At 49.5% G+C, this 18,938-nt stretch overlaps 1 protein-coding gene across 4 annotated transcripts in view; it reads right to left on the bottom strand.

Moving 5' to 3' along the window:
* The window catches only part of SYS1 (SYS1 golgi trafficking protein), a 59,271-nt gene that overhangs the window by 15,957 nt on the left and 24,376 nt on the right, over window positions 1-18,938 (bottom strand). Inside the window, exon 1 of one of the 4 annotated variants that reach the window (XM_084646177.1) lies at window positions 2,251-2,486. The exons of 2 other annotated variants lie outside the window; for them this stretch is intronic. In XM_084646177.1, coding sequence (XP_084502303.1) covers window positions 2,251-2,293 — 43 coding nt within the window. In that variant the 5' untranslated portion in view covers window positions 2,294-2,486. Of the gene's footprint in view, window positions 1-2,250; window positions 2,487-18,938 lie in introns of those variants that run through there. One more of the 4 variants, XM_084646171.1, reaches the window with a different exon arrangement.

Raw genomic sequence — 18,938 nt, 5'->3', positions numbered from 1 at the left:
CTCGGCTCCATGGAGCTTCTCTATCCGGGACACTTGCTGCTTCAGGGGTTTGCTCCTGTCCTTAGGTTCCACAGGTGACAAGAAGAGATTTGCCGTTCCGGATCAGACAACGGTCCAGCCAGTCCTGGGCCCAGCTTCTGGGAAAGGCCAGTGCCTGGTGCTTCACAGGAAAGCAGCCTGCACCCCCACCAAAAGGAATGCCCCTAGCTGAGGGCACAGAGCTATCCATGCCAGGATAGGGCCAGCCCTTCCTGCCACTCAGCAGCTTGAGAGATCATAGAATATCACAGTTGGAAGGGACCCCAGGAGGTCATCTAGTCCAACGCCCTGCTCAAAGCAGGACCCATCCCCAATTTTTGCCCCAGTTCCCTAAATGGCCCCCTCAAGGATTGAACTCACAACGCTGAGTTTAGCAGGCCAATGCTCAAACCACTGAGTTATTCCTCCCCCGGATGTGACTGCCTGGATCTCAGTATGTAGAACTACTAATGATATTACCACGGATGGAAGGATGAAAAGGATGGAGGTGCCAATCACCACGGGGCGTAAGGGCAGAGAGACTTCAGGGGAGGCTGGTGCCTGGTGACTGCGAGATGGAGGCAGGGGGGTTGGTGGCTGTGCAGAGGTGAGCAGCCAGGAAATAGGGACTGTAGAGCTGAGGGCTTTGGTGAGGAAGCTGCTGCTTGGTCGGGTGGAGAGGTGCACTGCACGGGGAGGGGACGGAGAGGAGCTGGTGGGCGGGTTGTTTGGGGTGCATGGAGGGCCGTGGGAGGGTGCTGGTAGAAGGGCGTGGGGTTAGTGGAGGGATGTGGGAAGGCGCTGGCGGAAGAGCCCTAGGGGGTGTGTGGAGGGATGTGGGAGGGCACTGGAGTATGGGCTGAATTGTCTGGGGAAGGACAGAGAAGGGCTATGCCCGTGGGAGGAGAGGGCTGCAGTGTCCATGGGACCAGTGGTGGGCGGTGCTCTGCCTGGTGCCTGTTGAGAGCACGTTTGGTGGCTGCTGCCTGTGGAGTCTATGCTGCTATAGCCAGGGCCAGAGCTAAAGAATTCACTAAAAAGGGAAAGGGTTCAGAGAGTCGTGTGCCGGGGGCAAGGCCTGGGGCAGCACAGCCCCACTGGGCTAGCACTTCCACACGGACAAAAGCCCAACTCCCCCCGCCAGCCCAAGACGCACGGCTCTCTCCCTTACCCTCTCAGTCAGTTCCCTCCGGTACATGGGCACGCACGGGCACACCCAGAGGGGACTGACTGACAGAACGCAGGGAGGCGGCTAGACAACACGGCTATCTGGCTGAGCAGCAATCGCTCATGTTTGACTAAATTTACAGAGCAAACATTTGGCTGAGAGAGACGCACACAGTGCAAGGCTGATCCAGGTGTGGCTGAGTGGGGGTGCAACGTAAGTGTGTGAGAGAAGGAGCAAGTGGGTGTAGGGGAAAGTTGTGTGAAACAGACGGGAAGTGTGTGTGAGTCACGGGCGACGGCCACTGCCAGTGCCCATGATATATGACACTTTGGGGACGGGGGTGAATCAGCCGCCTTCTGTACAATAGTCAGGATTGTTCTGGGCTGTTGACCGCTACAAGATAATTGTGAATCCCTAAACTCCCTGTTTTAAGTGGCCTGGAAAAAGCCCAGCTGTTCAGGACAATCCCAGCTGCGATAAATGTTCCTGCACTGGTAGGGCAGCACTTGCACCCTTAGTGATCCCACTCAGTTTTAATTTTTTTTTTTGCCAGGACTGTGACCCGTGGCGACCCTGCCCACTTTAAGTCCCCCTGAGCTGGGCCCGCCTAAGAGCTGCAGTGCAGCAGGGTGCCCCCCTCCTGCGGGAGGCTGCCCAGGCAGGAGGCAGCTGCTGTCTGTGCGCGTGGGTGAGCGGGCACTGGCCTCCGGCTGGCGGTGCTGACTGTGCCCGGGGTGCAGCTGGCAGGCAGGGGGCTGGTCCAAGCCCCGCTCAGTGCAGCGGGCATCAGGAGCGTGCCCTCAGCCTCACGTGGGTCTCAACACCGGGGCGCTGTCCGGGCCAGGGAGGGTCCCTGCGGCGGGGAGCGTTAGAGCCCTGGAGCAGGCGTTGCACGGGAGGGGAAGAGGGCGCCTCCTGCGCGGTCCTGCACATGTCCCCTCCGTGCCTGCTCCCGGACAGTCAGCGGCAGGGTGATCCCACCCACCGAGCCGGGGGGACCCTCGCTGGGAAGCCACCGGACAAATAACCCACCCCCGCACCAGCCTTCCCGAGACGGGACTTACAGGGCAGCCTCCTGCTCTGGCTGTGAGCTCCGGGTCCGGACATGGCCAGGGGCGGGCGGGCGCTGTCTGCTGCAGGCAGCCCAGGGCGCGCTCAGGGCTGGGCGGGGGCAGGGCGCGCTGCAGCCCGGGGCAGGCTGCTCATCCCTCCAGGCAGGGCCGGCAGCGCTCCAGCGGGGCTGGCCCGGCCGAGAGTGCAACTGGGGCTGCCTACCGGGCCGGGCTGGCTGGGGCTCGGCGGACTGTACCAACTGCGTGATCCGCAAAGGGGGTGGGAGTGCGGCTCGCACGGGCTGCGGGCTCCCGCTGGCTGTACCAAAGCCAGGCGCTGGAGCCTGGGGCGGGGGCTGCCTGCCAGGGAGCGCGCGGGCAATCGCCTGTGGCTGCAGGAGCAGCGGGGCGGGAAAGGGAGCAGGAGATGCTGAGGTCCCCGTTAGGGCGGCTGGGAAGCAGGTGCAGGCGGGACCCAAGACAGCAGCCTGCACCCTGCACCGGGCTGGAAGGGGGGTGTCTATGGCGAGCGTCTCAGCTCTGACCCTGCAAAGCCTCTGCCCCCTTCCAGGCACTGCAGCGCTGGCAGGCTGGCCCTGTTTGCACAGGATGGGTTCTGGCCAGGGACACAGTGTCACCCTGAGCTGAGTGGCTCTGGCAGGCACTGGGGAACCCTGCAGTAAGGGGGCACCGTGAACCATGGCACTGGGAGTGGGGGGAGGACAGGTGACCTGCCCGGGAGACCCAGGGGAAGCAAGTCAGGGCCCTTTTCTCACCCCTCCCTGGGCCGCAGCATGGAGCTGGGGTTGCACTCAGCACTGCAGCCTGAGGCCTGCCAGCAAAGGGAGCCAAAGCAGTGCTGAACAGAGCTGGGAAAAGCCAGCATCCTTGCTGCACTTATAGCAGAAGGGGGTGCGGGGAGGATAGGATATCAGCTTCCCTCCATCCCAGTGCAACAGGCTGCAATTGCTGTGGAGAGAGCTCATATATTCAGAGCACAAGAACTGGCGCATCTGGAAAACTGCCTCTCCCTGCCTACTTGGTGCTAATGTTAATAATTAATGTCTTATGCTTCTCTATATGCACTGCACATATGATCATCAAGCAGGCAATGGGCTGCAGACTCCATTCTTATCATAACTGATTCCCTGCGTCTCCAGTACACAGATTCCCTTAGAGGCCTCTGTCAGCCTCATATCCAGCATGTTTTCCTCATTAGCTCTTTGGCTATCACTGAAACATGCTGGGCTTGATTCTACTCCTAATGGAGTCAATGGCAGAGCTCTCAGGAGCAGGGCCTCTATTTACTTCCTCCGTCTCCACAGAGTGACTCAGTCCCTCCGTAGTGCCAGTCCCTGCTCTGGACAGACAGGATCTGCTCACAGCCAGGATTCACAACTCCTCAGAGCATGATTTGCTCCCCCTCCTCTGCGTGAAAGGGAGTTTCCCACAACCAGTGTCAGTCCCACCCAGCCAACTGCCTCAGAGGGTTTGCATCACGACATTATCAGACAAGTGGAGAGGTTGGACTTGTCTGCATCAGCTGTTCCTGACTTGGACACTGTTGCTTTGCTGCCCTCCTGAATTTGGCCCCTTGACATGGTAGTTGTAACAGAAACCCCTTGCCACCAATGGTAGTTAACCTGCTATGTTAGGAGGCTGGTTTGAGGGAGGGAGATGATTCACAGCTCATGCATGGAGGTTTATTTGTGCAGATCTGATGCCACTGGTTCCATCTGATGCAAGTTAAATTAATTCTGAGGTTTCAGTTTAGCCCACATGATTATTTATCCACATCCAAAACCCACCCCAGAGTTCCACATGACTATTTCTGTCCATAGCCTGGGGTCCGGATTAAAGAGCATTGGTAGGGGCACAGGACTGGAAGAGCAGAGGGACTGCAGGTCAATATTATGGGGTCCCAGTAGAGTGTTTGTGAGGGGCTCAAGGTTAGAATAACAGGGCCACTGCCGATCTGGATTGAGGTATATTGGTAATGTACAAAAACCTCTTGCACTGCCCCTATCAGTATTATGAGGGGTTTTAGCCAGTAGTATCACTTCCTCAAATTCCTGTCCCACACCTTCCTTTCTGATCTCCCTGATATACACTCTCAGCTATGGGAGCTAGAGGCCAGGGCCAGGGCCTGGGCCTCAGACCAGATCTCTGCTATAGTACATCTCTTTTTCTAAATTGGCACCAGTCACTAACGTGAGATTTAAGGCCAGATTCTGCTACCCTGATTCACAGTGAGTAGTCCTTGATTGATTTTCATTAGATTTTCATTAGAGCTAATTGAAGACTAAGATACTACTCAGTGGGAATACCAGAGGCATAATCTGGCAAATAATAAATAACAACACAACAAACATGCACCCCTCTGCTGTCTCACTCTTTACTGTTTCCATGGCAAAGAGTAAATTAATTCTTAGAATTAAGCAACATCGCCCCCTGCATGTAGCATACATTGAAGCATCCTGGCATTTTACCATAGGGCCCCACTGCCTGTTGAGTATCAGTTTTACTCAAATTAAGTTAATGTAACCCAGCCCTGTAAGTTCCAGCTTGGTCCCCTCTGCTCTTGGCCATGAATGCCTGGCCTGGGGAGAAAGGAGAGAGGCAGAGGTGGAATCGCGCTACACAGCAATCCATCAGGAATGGACACAAGGGGCCAACAGCATGTAGCCCTGCTCAGGTGGAATCTTACTTCTCTCTGACAGATACCTGAAGGGCCTGGCTCTTTTCTTTACACCAGCATCACTTGCGGGGCCAATCAAATCTCCTTGAATTGAACTGTCTCTCTCCAGGTCATCACAGTAGCTAGTGCCCAGAATTACTAAGATGACATCATAGTCACAGGTCAGCTGCGAGCCCTCATTGCAAACCTAGGGGGAAAATGGCTCTTCCATCACCATGGCACAAAGTTCAGTTCCTGCCAGAGCTCCTGAGGCAAGCTGGTAATCTGAGCACTCTGATCATCAGAATAAAATGCAACGTGACTTGTTCCTCCTGCATTTCCTGCTCAGGTTTCTTTCTTCTATTATAGATTTGCAGAAAACAGGAGGTTACTCAGGTCCCTGACCACTGGGACAGGGTGGGAGGATTATGGAATAAATCAGCTGCCAAGTGAAAGGTGAACAAGCCCCAGCCAGGCACTGAATCATAAAGCAGTGAAAATAGATCTTATTCTTTACAAGCACCATGTGTAAGAGGCTGTACGTGAGATGCGGCTTGATTTGTTCAGTAAGTTGCAGGAGTAAAGATGGAAATTGGCTTTTTGCCATGGACGTCCAGGGTTTCTTTCCTAACAAATTACAGCTGAGCCAGAGTGCAGCCCATCCAGGCTGAAATGCCATCTCTAATCCCTGCAATCTTGCAGTTCCCTTAAAGGGAGATTTTGGTCCAGGATAGATGGGATCCTGAACAGCTCCCATCTATTGAAGAAATATGGCTGCTGTGGAAGTGAACGTGTCTCACGTGGAGCTAGGAAGCTTGGAGGAGAAGCACAGAGACAATGGCAGGGCTGGAGATGGTGGATGATTCCAGGTCCATTAATGCGGCTTCTGAGGCAATGTCAGTGATGTGATGGGAGGTTATACAATGGGGTAAATTAGGCTGTCTCCTGTTTATGCTGCTTCATTAGATGGATGCACCACTCTGACCTGTTCAAACCCCAATGCAAGTCTCCTGCTAAAGTTTCAGAGCAGTTAGCTCCTGTCTTGGGGCAGGTGATAATCACTGCACAGATACATCACTGGCCTAGTTAGTGTTTGCCAGAACTGAGGAGGAGGCTCATAGCAGGAAGTAGCATCTTTATTGTCTTCCCCCCCACCCCGCTCTTCTGCTGGCAGCAAAATGTGCCTAAAGCGTAGATGTTTTGGGACTTGGGGCTCAGCTAACAGAAAGTTGTTGAACTAGGCATCTCAACTGCCCCTGAAATGCTGTCCCATGCATCTCCGCCAAGGAGCCACCTCGCCCTCCACAGTTAACATCTGCCCCTGGTGGGTGTGAAGTGGAGAAAGGGAAATGTTTTTACCCTCGTGAGAACTTTGTTTTCTATGACTCTGACCAGCTGCTTTATTTGGGGTCCAAACAATAAGGAATACGGCCACCAGAGCAAAGGACACTTTGACTTGTCAGTAGAGCTCTGCAGAGAACGGAAATTCCGTTTCATGGAGGATTTTGAGATTTCTAATTTTTTTTTCTGAACAAAATTTGAAATCCTCTGCAAAAGAGAATTCCAAAACAGTTTCATTTCAAATCAAAATGTTTCATTTTGACTTTATTTTATAGTATGACAATAATTCTAATATAGAATATAAAACAAATTAAAAAAATAAAAAGGAAAGGTTATTTCAAAAAGAAAAATCAAAATGTTTCATTCTGAAAATGTTGAAGTGGGAGTGTTTCAACACTATCTGAACTATTTCCCTCTCCTCCCCCCCACCCATTTTATTTTCCTAAATGAAATTTCAGCAAAATCAAAACAATTTCATGAAGCGTTTCATTTTTGCTGGAATTGCATTTTCAGCTGGAAAACTGTTCCAGCCAGGTTCTTCTTACCTGCTCTACTTGTCAAGTTTTCCCCACCATCACCTGGCCATAGCCCACATCCCTCAAACCAGAGGCCATTCTGTCTGGTCTAACTGTACTCCTAAGTCACTTGGATACATCTGAAAATGCCCTCCACCCCCAATGATAAGTCTTCCTTACTGCTGGATTTCCCATCTTGTGTGTGTCTTTTAGGCTTGGGGCAGGAACTGTCTCTATATTAGGGTGTTGGTACAATGCTAAGCCCACTGTTGGTGTTAAACAAATAAATCAAGGCTAATGACTAGCCAGAGCCCTGACATTCAGGAGCTTTTATTTCCCCCTTGTTTTCACATCAGCATGAACATTCAGTTCACATTTTTAAAGTGTGAATTCAGCACCAACTACCCCAGGATGGGTGTAATCTTTGTTCTGCATGAATGGCCCACAGGGGTAAGAAATGAGTTCTGTGTCCATGGCCCCTTCACACCTTAGCCTCTCCTCTGCTGAGAGCACCAGCCTATGCCATAGTGGAGGATGGATTTTGTGATGTAGGCAGCTGCCCAGAGCCACCAAGTCCCTTCACTCAGGGGCCATCATCAACCACCAGATGGCAGGTTTCAGGGTAACAGCCGGGTTAGTCTGTATTCGCAAAAAGAAAAGGAGTACTTGTGGCACCTTAGAGACTAACCAATTTATTTGAGCATGAGCTTTCGTGAGCTACAGGCAGTGACTTCTCAGGGCTAGCGAGGAACTGATGGTCTATACAAAAAGGGCTGATTTCCTCAATCCCTGAGCCACCTAGTCCATCTCAGTTAAACCCATTATTACTGTAGCACCTGCGGCCTTTGTCATGGACCAGGAGCCCATTGTTCCAGCTGCTGTACAAACACAGAACAAAAAGACAGTCCTTGCCCTGGGTACACTAATCCTTTCATTTTAAACATTCAAAGAGCTGAAACGCAGAGAGGACGGTCTGTGAGCACAGCCACTGGTGGTCTATTTAGTCCATTATCCTGCCTGTATACTCGATGTCCCTGACCAACTCTGCAATGCTGCATATCAGGACAGATAGGGATTTCCCCCTACCCCTTGCCGACCAATCCCTCTACACTGTGAAGCATGAGAGTTCATCACTGCTGTGCCTTTGTACATACCTGCTTTACAGTGCTCTGCCCACATCACTTTCACGAACAGTCAGACACCAGACATGGTCCCCTGGACACTATCATAATCACTAAGGAGAGGAAACTCAGAGCCAGATTCCCAAATGGATGGTGGGGGACCCCTTGATTCCTTCATAACCCTCCTCATCAGCTAGTTCCACTCAGCTGTGGAGTCTGCACTGCGAGCATTTGCCCTTCCTTTGCCCCAGCTATCGTTAAAAGCATCAGAAAATGCTCCACAAATTCTCGAAGTGGTTGATCCAGAAATCCCACAAACAAAGCAGGAACTTCAATCCCTTCTTGACTGCCCATCTACCGAACAGGACAGTGCCCCATGGCCTGAGGTGCAGGGACCCAGTGCCAACACCTCCGAGCTTTACGCAGCATGTTAGCAAGGCAACTTTCACAGATGAGATCAGAGCTGCTGATTTGTTTATCTTGAAAGGACATATCTAAAGCAAAGCCAGGTCCCCCTCCACCCCAAACCTGCAGAATTCAGCCTTTGTGCCGCAGCGCCTCTCTCTTCTATGCCGTACTGATTAATCATACACTTTGACCCCACTGAAAGGCGAGAGGAGGCAGAGAGAGTTGGGAGAAAAGAGGGGGAGCTTCGAACAGGGAAATGCCAGCAGCAGTTTCAAACAGAGCAGTATTGCTAGATGCATACACAGGTACACGTGCCTGCCGGCACACACAAACATACACCCATGGGATACATACGCACGCTGGTAAAGCACTTTTCAATACAGCAGTGTTTTACACACAGAGACATGCTACTAATACGCTGACATGGAGGCAGATGCATTGCTGGATATATATACCCATTTTAAAACACATGCATACACATATAGAGGTCAATCCACACTCACACCCATGTCCACATACAACAGTGCCTTCAACCCAGCAGCATTGCAGGGACACATACTCACACACACACAGGTCCACCATCCCCAGGAGTAACAGGGACAGTAGCAATAGTAACAATCTTTGTTCAGCTAGCCATCCTGGTATTAAAAGGAGAAGCTAGCACTCTCCTTGTACTGTATATTTAATCACGGGCTCTGTGTTTCCAGCCCCATTGGGGCAGCTCCACTCTCTTGGAGATCAATCTACTGAAAGGCACATGCAGTTTCAGCTTTCCTGCCTTGTGTTCTCTCTCTCTTTGGCAGGTTTCCCTCCTTTCCCTCATGTTCTTTGCATCCCAGGCTTGATTTCACCTGCCTGCTTTCTGGGCACTGATTTGATATTTGTAGAAACTGGAGATGGAGAAGGCCTATTCTCTCTACTCTCTCCTGGGGTGGGGGAAGGTGCAAGATTGTTCTCTGCCAGTAGATTTGTTAGTTCATTGTTAAATGCCCCAAGTGATGAGACTCACAGCCTTTGCTCTGGTACCTGTTCTAATCCAGTGGTTCTCAACCAGGGATCTGGGGGGGGGGGGGCACGAGCAGGTTTCAGGGGGGTCACCAAGCAGGGCCAGCATTAGACTTGCTGGGGCCCAGGGCAGAAAGATGAAGCCCCACCGCATGGGGCTGAAGTCCGGGGCCCTGAGCCCCGCCACCTGGGGCTGCAGCCAAAGTCTGAGCAATGTAGCTTCACAGGGGCTGAGAACTGCTGTTCTAATCATTCCCCTTGACAGGAAGCTTGCCTCAGATATTCAGACTACACTGTCCTTTTCTGAATTTCATCCCACTCATCTCAGGTGCACCCCCTGTGTATAACACTGAATCATCTCACAGTTTGTTTAGCTCTTCTTACCTCTCCCAGAAATCAGCCCCTCCAGCCCCTAAATGCCCTTCTATCAAGTAGTGAGAAGCCCAGAACTGGACATGATATTCCAGGTGTGCTTACACAGGAGCTGTAGAGAGGTCTGTAGGACAGTTCCTCGCCAGTCTCTACTGGACTTAGAGCTCCCTGTGTCAGATCACTCCAGGTAGCTGGTGCTGGTTAGGGTCAGCAAGTCACAACGTCACAGCTGGAGTCATCTACACTCTAGATCAGTGATACTCAGACTGTGGCTCACGAGACCAAGTGGCTCTTTAATGAGTCTCCTGGGGCTCTTTGCAGGACATGATATTAAAACACTCTGTTATTAACCAGTCAGGATGCTTCTATTATGTTATTAACCAATTAAGTTATCAACTTGCACTAAGTTATTAGCTTATTTGCTGTGGTGAATATATACACACACACACACACTATTTCCCATCATATTGTTTAATACAAATAGAACTATAGTAAATGAAGCAATGAATTCACACTACTGTGGCTCTTTTGGGTAATCTGGCTCCTGAACAACTGAGGAGTATCACTGCTCTATAGACACAAAGAAATCAGGCCAGGAGCTCTGGAAGCTCAGAATGCCCCAGTCTGCTGGGAGTAGGCCTACAAGGCACAACGCTCAGGTCTGTGAACTTGACTCTCACTTTAGACCCACTCTACGCTGTGGCCCTAGTCACCAGCTGAGGAGAAACAATCACACACCCAGGTTAGTTTGCTGCTTCTTTCTTCAGAGCCCTGTTTATATCACCTTCACAAAGAAAGTAAGGGGGGAGGGGAAAGGTGTGCAAAAAATAATACAAACATCAGCCTAGTCAGCATTCAGACTGGGGTCCTCTGAGCTTCAGTAGCTACCAGGGAGGATCCTTTCCAACCCCTGCAGGTTCCTCAGGGCCAACCAGCCAGCTCTGGTTACTAAAGAAAACATCAGTCCTAGCCACCCCCTTCTTCATGGGTTGAGTTCTCCTTTATGTTGTCCGGCCAATGTCCTTTATGTTGTGTGGGCCAATCATGAGATGCTGATCAGCTGTGTCAACTGCTTCCCAGCACCTGCCTGCTGGTCTTCTCTCTGGGACAGGGTTTGTACTCTTTTTTCCCTGCCCCCCCCGAGACTATTAAAGGGGCAGATTGCTCTGTTATACACACTTTTACTTCCCTTCCCTCAAATCTATTCGTCTTTATTATGAATTATTACTATCACAAATACTGGCTCAGGAGAGAGGACACCAGAAACATTCTGTATGTAATAAATCCAAAGCCGGTTCCTTTCACATTTCCCCAACTTTTCTCACCATGAGAAGGACAGCTCTCCGCAGCAATATCCAGAGCAGCTCTCTACAGCAATATCCAGAGCCCCAGGTATTGTGCCAGGAATCATGAGAGCTCCTGATATTTATTTATTTATTCTTAATAATAATTAAATTTGCACTGCTACTGTCCCTTTCATCTCAGGATCTCAGTGGCTTTATAAACATTAATTAACAAAGCCTCAGGACTATTCTCATTTTATGGGTGAGGAAACGAAGGCACAGACTGACTTTCTCAAGGTCACACAGTGAGCTGATGGTAGATTGGGAGTGGACCCCAGGAGTCCTGACTGCCAGTCCCCTTCCCTGAACGTTTGCTGTGCTGTTCCACTTCTTGGTTTCCTATGTTAAATTGGAAATTCTCCTATCTCGGGAAGATAGAATCCCTCACTATTGATGTTACACCCTTCTCTTTATTCTTCCCACAGTGTGCATTACCCCCCACCCCATCTGCAACTCCCCAGCAGGCCCTGTCACCCTCAATATTGACATGTGCTTTCTGGTGTCACAGATAAATGAGGTCACAGCCTCTGTCTGAATTGACATCACCTCAAGACCTCAGACCCTAGGGAGGACCAGTGGCATTTCAGAGAGAGAGAGCTCCCAGGTACCTCTCAGCTATCTTGCCTGTCTGCCACAGAACCTCCCATCAAAGCCCTTATAGAACAATCCCTGAATGACAATGAAGGCCCCAGGGAAGAAGAAAGCCCTCATTCACCAGGTACAGTCAGTCCTTCTTCAGACCCTGTGATGAGTTGTAGTGATCCTCCTCCCTGAACCTCTGAAACTGGCAAAGGGATTGAATTGGTTGGGGGGAGAGAGAATTTGCCCTTAGACTAGAATGATATAGACTGTGAGGCCTTTGGGGCTGGGACCTGGTTTTCCTACATGTTCTGTATAATGCGGAGCACCTTGGTGGGGCTCAACCACTAAAGCAATAACAAACATATCCAGTGGGGAAAGTCCCAGCAAGGCCATGGATTTAAAGAAGTCGAAAGTGATGCTGAACACATACTAGGGTTATCCAGCAGTGGCCTTTTAAATGTGGCACTGACTCATAGGCTCAGAGACATTAGAGATAAGAAAAAGACCTATCAGGTCCCATCTAGACTCTGGTCCCCCAGAGGACAGGGCAGGATTGTCCCCTACAATGCATTTGCTAGTGCTTTGTCCACTCTAGTTTTAAATCTATTGCCTCAAGTGTGCCTGGTCTTTCCCTTTCACAGACTGAAGATGAGGAGACTGGAGCATGTCAGCTGAGTGACATGGAACAAGAGAAGAACCATCTAAAGACAGTAAGGAGCCACCCTGTTTTTTTAAAAAGAAAAGGAGTACTTGTGGCACCTTAGAGACTAACCAATTTATTTGAGCATAAGCTTTCGTGAGCTACAGCTCACTTCTTCGGATGCAGCATGTTTTTTTACACATTTTTTTACACGTACCAGCCCCTGGTAGCTAGGTGTCGCCCTCACTATGAGGCAGTGGACACTGTAAAACTGGACAGTAGTGTGGGGTCTGTGCATGTCAGGCACCTTGTTCCCTACCCCTCTGCAGGCCGAACTGTAGTGCATGGACTCTTCCAGTAGTTGTGTGTTTGTTCGTCTCAAACTCTCCCTGGTTCTTGGCTGGAATTTAAAGGGAGGGCAATGGTGTGCATGTCAACATCTCAGTGTCTCTTTCTTCTATGGGCCAAGGGCCCAGAAGGGATGCACAACTGGGGATCTGTCTGACAGGCTGGCCCAAGGGGCTGGAAAGGATGTGACTGGCCTGTAGCTTCTGCTTCCTTCTCTGGCTGTGACAACCTCATGAGATCAGGGAAGGCAATAAAGTATTTCAGCCTTTCATTCCCATTGTACCCAATCTGGCAGATACTCAAGAAGCTGTCACTGCTGAAGCTGCTGAAGAACGCTGATCACAGGATCCTCCGGCTACGTTCATTAGCTGTCAGCTACTGGAAGTCACTGGCATTCCAGGAGCCTCCCACCCTCACTGCTGCCCCCTCTGGGTGAGTCACTGTATAACGGAATCCCAGGCTCTTTGTGTCCCTGTGACTCCGTCTAATGGGCATGATACATGAACCTGAGGATCGTTACATGATGGTGAGCTTTGTGAGAGTACATTGTGAGATGGGGAGTCTTTGCAGGCTGGGCCAGGAAGTGTGACTGGGGGCATGGGGAAAGCGAAAGGTGGCAGATGGTGAAATTAGCTCATTCAGAATATTTTAGGCCACCTCTCAGCCATGATTCCATGGGGCCACAGACAGTCTGATTTCTGCTGCCAAATGCCTGATTTAAAAAGGGGGAAGTGGTGTCATGCCCAGATTTCTCCAAGAGGCTAGTGCTGGAGGGCTGGAGTCATCAGCGAAGGTACTAGAGGAGATATGACCTATAGTAAGTGGAATAGAGGAATTTCAAATCAAAGAAGGCAATTTTGAGCTGTATCCTGTAACAACCCTAAGGCAAGAGAGCTGCCTGGAGGTGGGAGAGATATGCTTGTACTTTGTATGCTTGGCAAGGGCAGCAGCAGCAGCAGCCCATCCTTCACAGGCTGGAGTCTGGAGAGCTGGGTAGTGGACAAGGGAGGTACAATTGTTGAAGCAGGATGAGATGACAGTCGGGAAGAGGCTGGGAGTCAGACTGTCCCAAGTGCTAATCCTGGCTCTGCCACTGATTCAGGGGGTGGCCTTGGGCTATTTCCCCTTCTAAATCAGGCACTCCGAAACAGAATGATCTGGACAAACAGGAGAAATGGTCTGAAGTAAATAGGATGAAATTCAACAGGGACAAATGCAAAGTACTCCACATAGGAAGAAACAATCAGTATACAAAATGGGAAATGACTGCCTAGGAAGGAGTACTGTGGAATGGGATCTGGGGATCATAGTGGATCCCAAGCTAAATATGAGTCAACAGTGTAACTGTGTTTCAAAAAAACCAAATTTCATTCTGGGATGTATTAGCAGGTGTTGTAAGCAAGACCCAAAAAGTAATTCTTCTGCTCTACTTCACACTGATTAGGCCTCAGCTGGAGTATTGTGTCCAGTTCTGGGTGCCACATGTCAGGAAAGATGTGGACAATCTGGAGAAAATCCAGAGAAGAGCAACAAAAAGGATTAAAGGTCTAGAAAACATGACCTCTGAGGGAAGATTGAAAAAATTGGGTTTATTTAGTTTGGAGAAGAGAAGACTGAGAGGGGACATGGTAACTGTTTTCAAGTTGTTAAAAGGTTGTTACAAGGAAGAGGGAGAAAAATTGTTCTCCTTCACCTCTGAGGATAGGACAAGAAGCAATGGGCTTAAATTGCAGCAAGGGTGGTTTAGGTTGGACATTAGGAAAAACTTCCTAATTGTCAGGGTGGTTAAGCACTGGAATAAATTGCCTAGAGAGGTTGCGGAATCTCCATCATTGGAGATTTATAAGAGCAGATTAGACAAACACCTGTCAGGGATGGTCTAAATCAGTGGTTCTCAACCAGGGATCTGGGGTCCCCTGGGGGGCTGCGAGCAGGTTTCAGGGGGTCCGTCAAGCAGGGCCACTGGGGCCCAGGGCAGAAAGTGGAAGCCCCACTGCATGGGGTAAAGCCTGAGGCCCTGAGCCCCACCACCTGGGGCTGAAGCCAAAGCCTGAGCATCTTAGCTTCATGGGGCTACCTGTGGTATGGGGCCACAAGCAATTTCCCTGTTTGCTGCTCCCTAACGCTGGCCCTGGCTTTTATAGGCAGAAAATCAGTAGTTGGGCAACAGATGGGCCATGGAGGTTTTATAGCATGCTGAGAGGGGCCTCCGAAAGAAAAAGGTTGAGAACCTCTGGTCTAGATAATACTTAGTCCTGCCACGAGTGCAGAGACTGACTAGATGACCTCCCGAGGTCCCTTCCAGGCCTACAATTCAATTGTCTAGTCATTTCAGCTCTCTGTCTCAGTATCGCTGTCTGTCAAAGGAAGATCATATGAGTTCTCTCCCGGACTCATGGGGTGCTGTGAGCCAGATTAATTAGTTAATTTCTGTCCATTGCTCTGAACACAGAAAGCATGATGAAAATGCCACGTATTTGAAATAATGGAGGTACGTGAGGGCAGTCACAGCCCGGATCACCGTGATCATCTCTAAAACATTGTTTTCCTTTCACTCACGTCATTGTTTCCACCTCAACCCTTTGTCCGGGCACGTGAGAGGCAACACACCAAAGTAGCCAGGTCCCTCACTCCAGCCATCTAGCAGGACCACATCCTTCTTTCTTTGCAGTAGCTCCTTTTCAATGCTTGCACCTTGCCCTCTGTCTCTGAGCCACTCAGACTCTTCCTCCTCCTCCTTTTTGTATTGGGGAGGGGGATGTCTTGTGTGAATGGCCCCTGCATGTTTCCTTTTGGCTTCTCTCACTCCTGCACCTTATTGCCAGAATGATCGTTACCATTCCCTGTGGGCTGCATGCTCAGTCAAAAGGCTTGTCTCTGTGGCCAGTTCCAGGACAGCTGGGTTAAGAGGACTGTTTTATAAGCTGTTTTGGAATCTGCAGTTGACTGGAATGGAAAACAATCGTGTTTCGTTTTGGATTTTGTTTTAGGACAAGTGTCTCCTCCAAGGACCCAGACAAGCCTCAAACAGATGCTGGTGCTAATCCTGTCACCGATCCTGAGGACATGGATACAGATGCTGCAGCTGTGCAGAGTAACCTTGAGCTGCCCTTGAAAACCCAGCCTCCTGATCTACATCAGAAGTGCTGGTTCGAAGGCCTGCCCAAGCGGCTCCACGTACCAGCTCCCAAAGTGCTCTGTAGACCTGCGACCCAGCGATGGATCAAACCCTGCTGCACTCGGTCCTGTGGCGAGACTCTGGAGCACACTCTCACCATCCAGTACCAGGAGTGACAGTGTCTACTCCCTGTAAGCTTCCTGGTGCTGGCTTTCGACTGAAGAGAAAATCTCTGGCATCCCCCTGTAATTTTCTCTCCTAGACATTGAGTCACTGCGACTTTCTCTCCCCTAGCCAGGCTGGATCCTTCTAAACCCTGCCAATGGCCAGAGGTGCTTCCCACCCCCACCTTGATGGCCCTGAGAAGCTGGAGATTGAATGAGGGACCTAACCTGGAAACATCTATGTAGCAGCAAAACAAGCGGCAGGGGGACTAGCATGCAGGGCCCCCTCTTCTATAGGTTCTTATACCCCACTCCTCACCACAGTATTGAAGCACCTAGAATTTTCACTCCCCCAGCCATGGTGCCAGAGGGATTTGAACCCAGCCATGCTAGCAATACAAGCAAGAGCCTGAGCCCCGAAGCCACTTTTAATACTTTCCTGTTTTCCTTCCATAGCTAGGCACTCTTGTCTCAGCCACTCAGCACAGACGGGGCAGGACAAATTGGGTTAATCCAGTGCAGAGCTTGTAGGTGTCTCCATGAATTCTTTGATGAGGTTATTCCCAATAACAGCAGTGCCTGATCCAGGTCACCAGTTGGTCCTATTCTTAACTGAGTATTCATTATATATGATAACTGCTTTCAACTTTTTGATAGCTGCTTTCAACTACCTGAGAGGTGGTTCCAAAGAGGATGGTTCTAGACTATTCTAAGTGGTAGAAGAGGACAGGACAAGGAGTAATGGTCTCAAGTTGCAGTGGGGGAGGTGTAGGTTGAATATTAGGAAAAACTCTTTCAATAGGAGGGTGGTAAAACACTGGAATGCGTTACCTAGGGAGGTGGTGGAATCTCCTTCCTTAGAGGTTTTTAAGGTCAGGCTTGACAAAGCCCTGGCTGGGATGACTTAGTTGGGGATTGGTCCTGCTCTGAGCAGGGGGTTGGACTAGATGACCTCCTGAGGTCCCTTCCAACCCTGATATTCTATGATTCTATGAACCGTACATACACAGGGCACTTTGCCAGTCTAGTAAAGACGATCCCTGCCGTGAAGGGCTCACATTCAAAGTCTGTTCTCCTTGATTGTGGGTAACACATCGCGCCTAACATAATACATTCCCTCCCCATGGAGGAGGTCACCACTCATTAACAGGACCTTCCCCCCTTTGATGAAGTCCCATCATTCCCATCGACACTAATAGGATTATGACGTATATAATTATCATCCACATTAGCTCAGCCCCAGCATGAAGCATGCAGATTCCAGGGCAGATAAACAGCTACCCTCTTGCTGTGGGTTGGTGTTTCAGCCTCGAGAAGCCCCAATCACTGCACTCGATGATACTTCTCTCTAGAGAAACAGCACTGATGTTTGTTTTCCTTTCAGGGCTTGCAGATGTTCTGAGCTGGGCAGAGACTGAAATGAGGTTTCAAGAAAAAGATCAGCTGAGTGATGCACTGATCCATAATTCTACAAATAAAGGGAATAATCTGCATCCTTCAGACACGAAATGTGTCTCTGGCATGTGTCAAAGTTGGAGCCGATTGGATTGAGTTTGCCAAAGGTGGCCAAAGCTGTAGTTTCCACCTCACTTGCATTCACAGCAATGCAGATCTCTGAAGAGTGGGCTGCAATGGACACTCTGGTTATTGAGGATACTTGCATGTGGACAAGGAATTTGATTTTGCCTCTTTTGTACAATCACTTGAACATCTACTCACTATAATAGGTCACTTTAATCCCCATTGTAACTTTATAACTCCACTAAAGTCAATGGCATTATTTCAGGGATGGATTTAGCTCATTATGCTACCTTTAAATGAAACCCAAAGAGGAGCTCAATAGTTTACCAGCAAATGAGTTCCTTCTCCTAAACGAACAGTCCTAGCAGAAGGTCATTTTTATGATCTCCATCCATGGAGGGTTCTTCTGTCTGGGTCAGGAGGAAGGGCATTTCCTGGGACATCCTTGGCCCAAAAAGCTTTCATTTTCCCTAATCCACAGATCCAGGAGGGAATAGAAAACGACACAATCCTGTGCCCATCTTCAACTTCCAGAAGGCCTTGACACTGGTCACAGGCAGGGTTAATGTGGTTATAGTAACAAGTGAAACATACAGCAATGTGATGTCACAGAGGCTGACCTGTGACACTTCCAGACCATGAAGTGATGTCATCAAAGTGGGCAGGAAAGAGCTCGTGTGGGCAAAGATTAGATTCTGCTCTCATTTCCACCAGTGTAACTGGAAAGTGACCCCCACTCACATCAATAGAGCCTAATGTAAGCAAGAGCAGATGCAGAAGCAGGCCCTAGATATGCAAAATGGTGTGTAATCCCCCAACACACGCAGGTTAGGGTGATGGAAACAACTGTGGGCAGGTTTAGCATGGGAAGATTTATTTCTGTGATAACAGCTAAGGCCTTGATCCTGCGAAGACTTTAAACACATGTGCTTAACGTCATTTACTTCAATTAAGTTAATGGAACTACTTACAGTGCACAAAGTTAAGCATGTGCACAAGTTTTTTCAGAATTGGGACCTAACCCACAGGTCTCCAGGAAAAATCACCTAGACCCTGAGAGATCACTGAGTTATGAATATATGAATTATGAATCATTATGAATGATTGTGTATAAAACTTGGGGTGCTAAAGAATCATTTTTAACAAATAAATACATAATCAGTTTGTTATTGTAGAGTTGCTTATAAGGGCTGGGCTGCACACACTGGTTTATTATTATTATTTGTTTGTTTGTTTGTATTGAGTTAGCTCCTGGGGACCCCAGCCATGGATCAGGGCCCCATTGTGCTAGGCTCTGTACAAAGAAGTGGTCCCTGCCCAAAGAGTTTAGAATCTAAGTTTAAGACAAGAGACAACAGGTGAATGTGATAAACAGGGTGAGCCCAAGGAAACAATGCAACAGTACTGGTCAGCATGATAAACAGTGGTCACAGCTGCCTAGCCCATGCTATTGGCATCAAGGGAAAGCAAAAGTTTGTTACTGTAGGTTGCTTATGAGTGCAGACCCACTTCCATTGTTTTTGTTTTACATAAACATTTGCAGAG

The sequence above is a fragment of the Lepidochelys olivacea genome (genome assembly GCF_965140295.1).
Source record: "Lepidochelys olivacea isolate rLepOli2 genome assembly, chromosome: 13".
Classification (NCBI taxonomy): domain Eukaryota; kingdom Metazoa; phylum Chordata; order Testudines; family Cheloniidae; genus Lepidochelys; species Lepidochelys olivacea.
The sequence above is the reverse complement of the archived record's forward strand: the minus strand, read 5'-3'. Positions and strand labels throughout refer to the sequence as shown.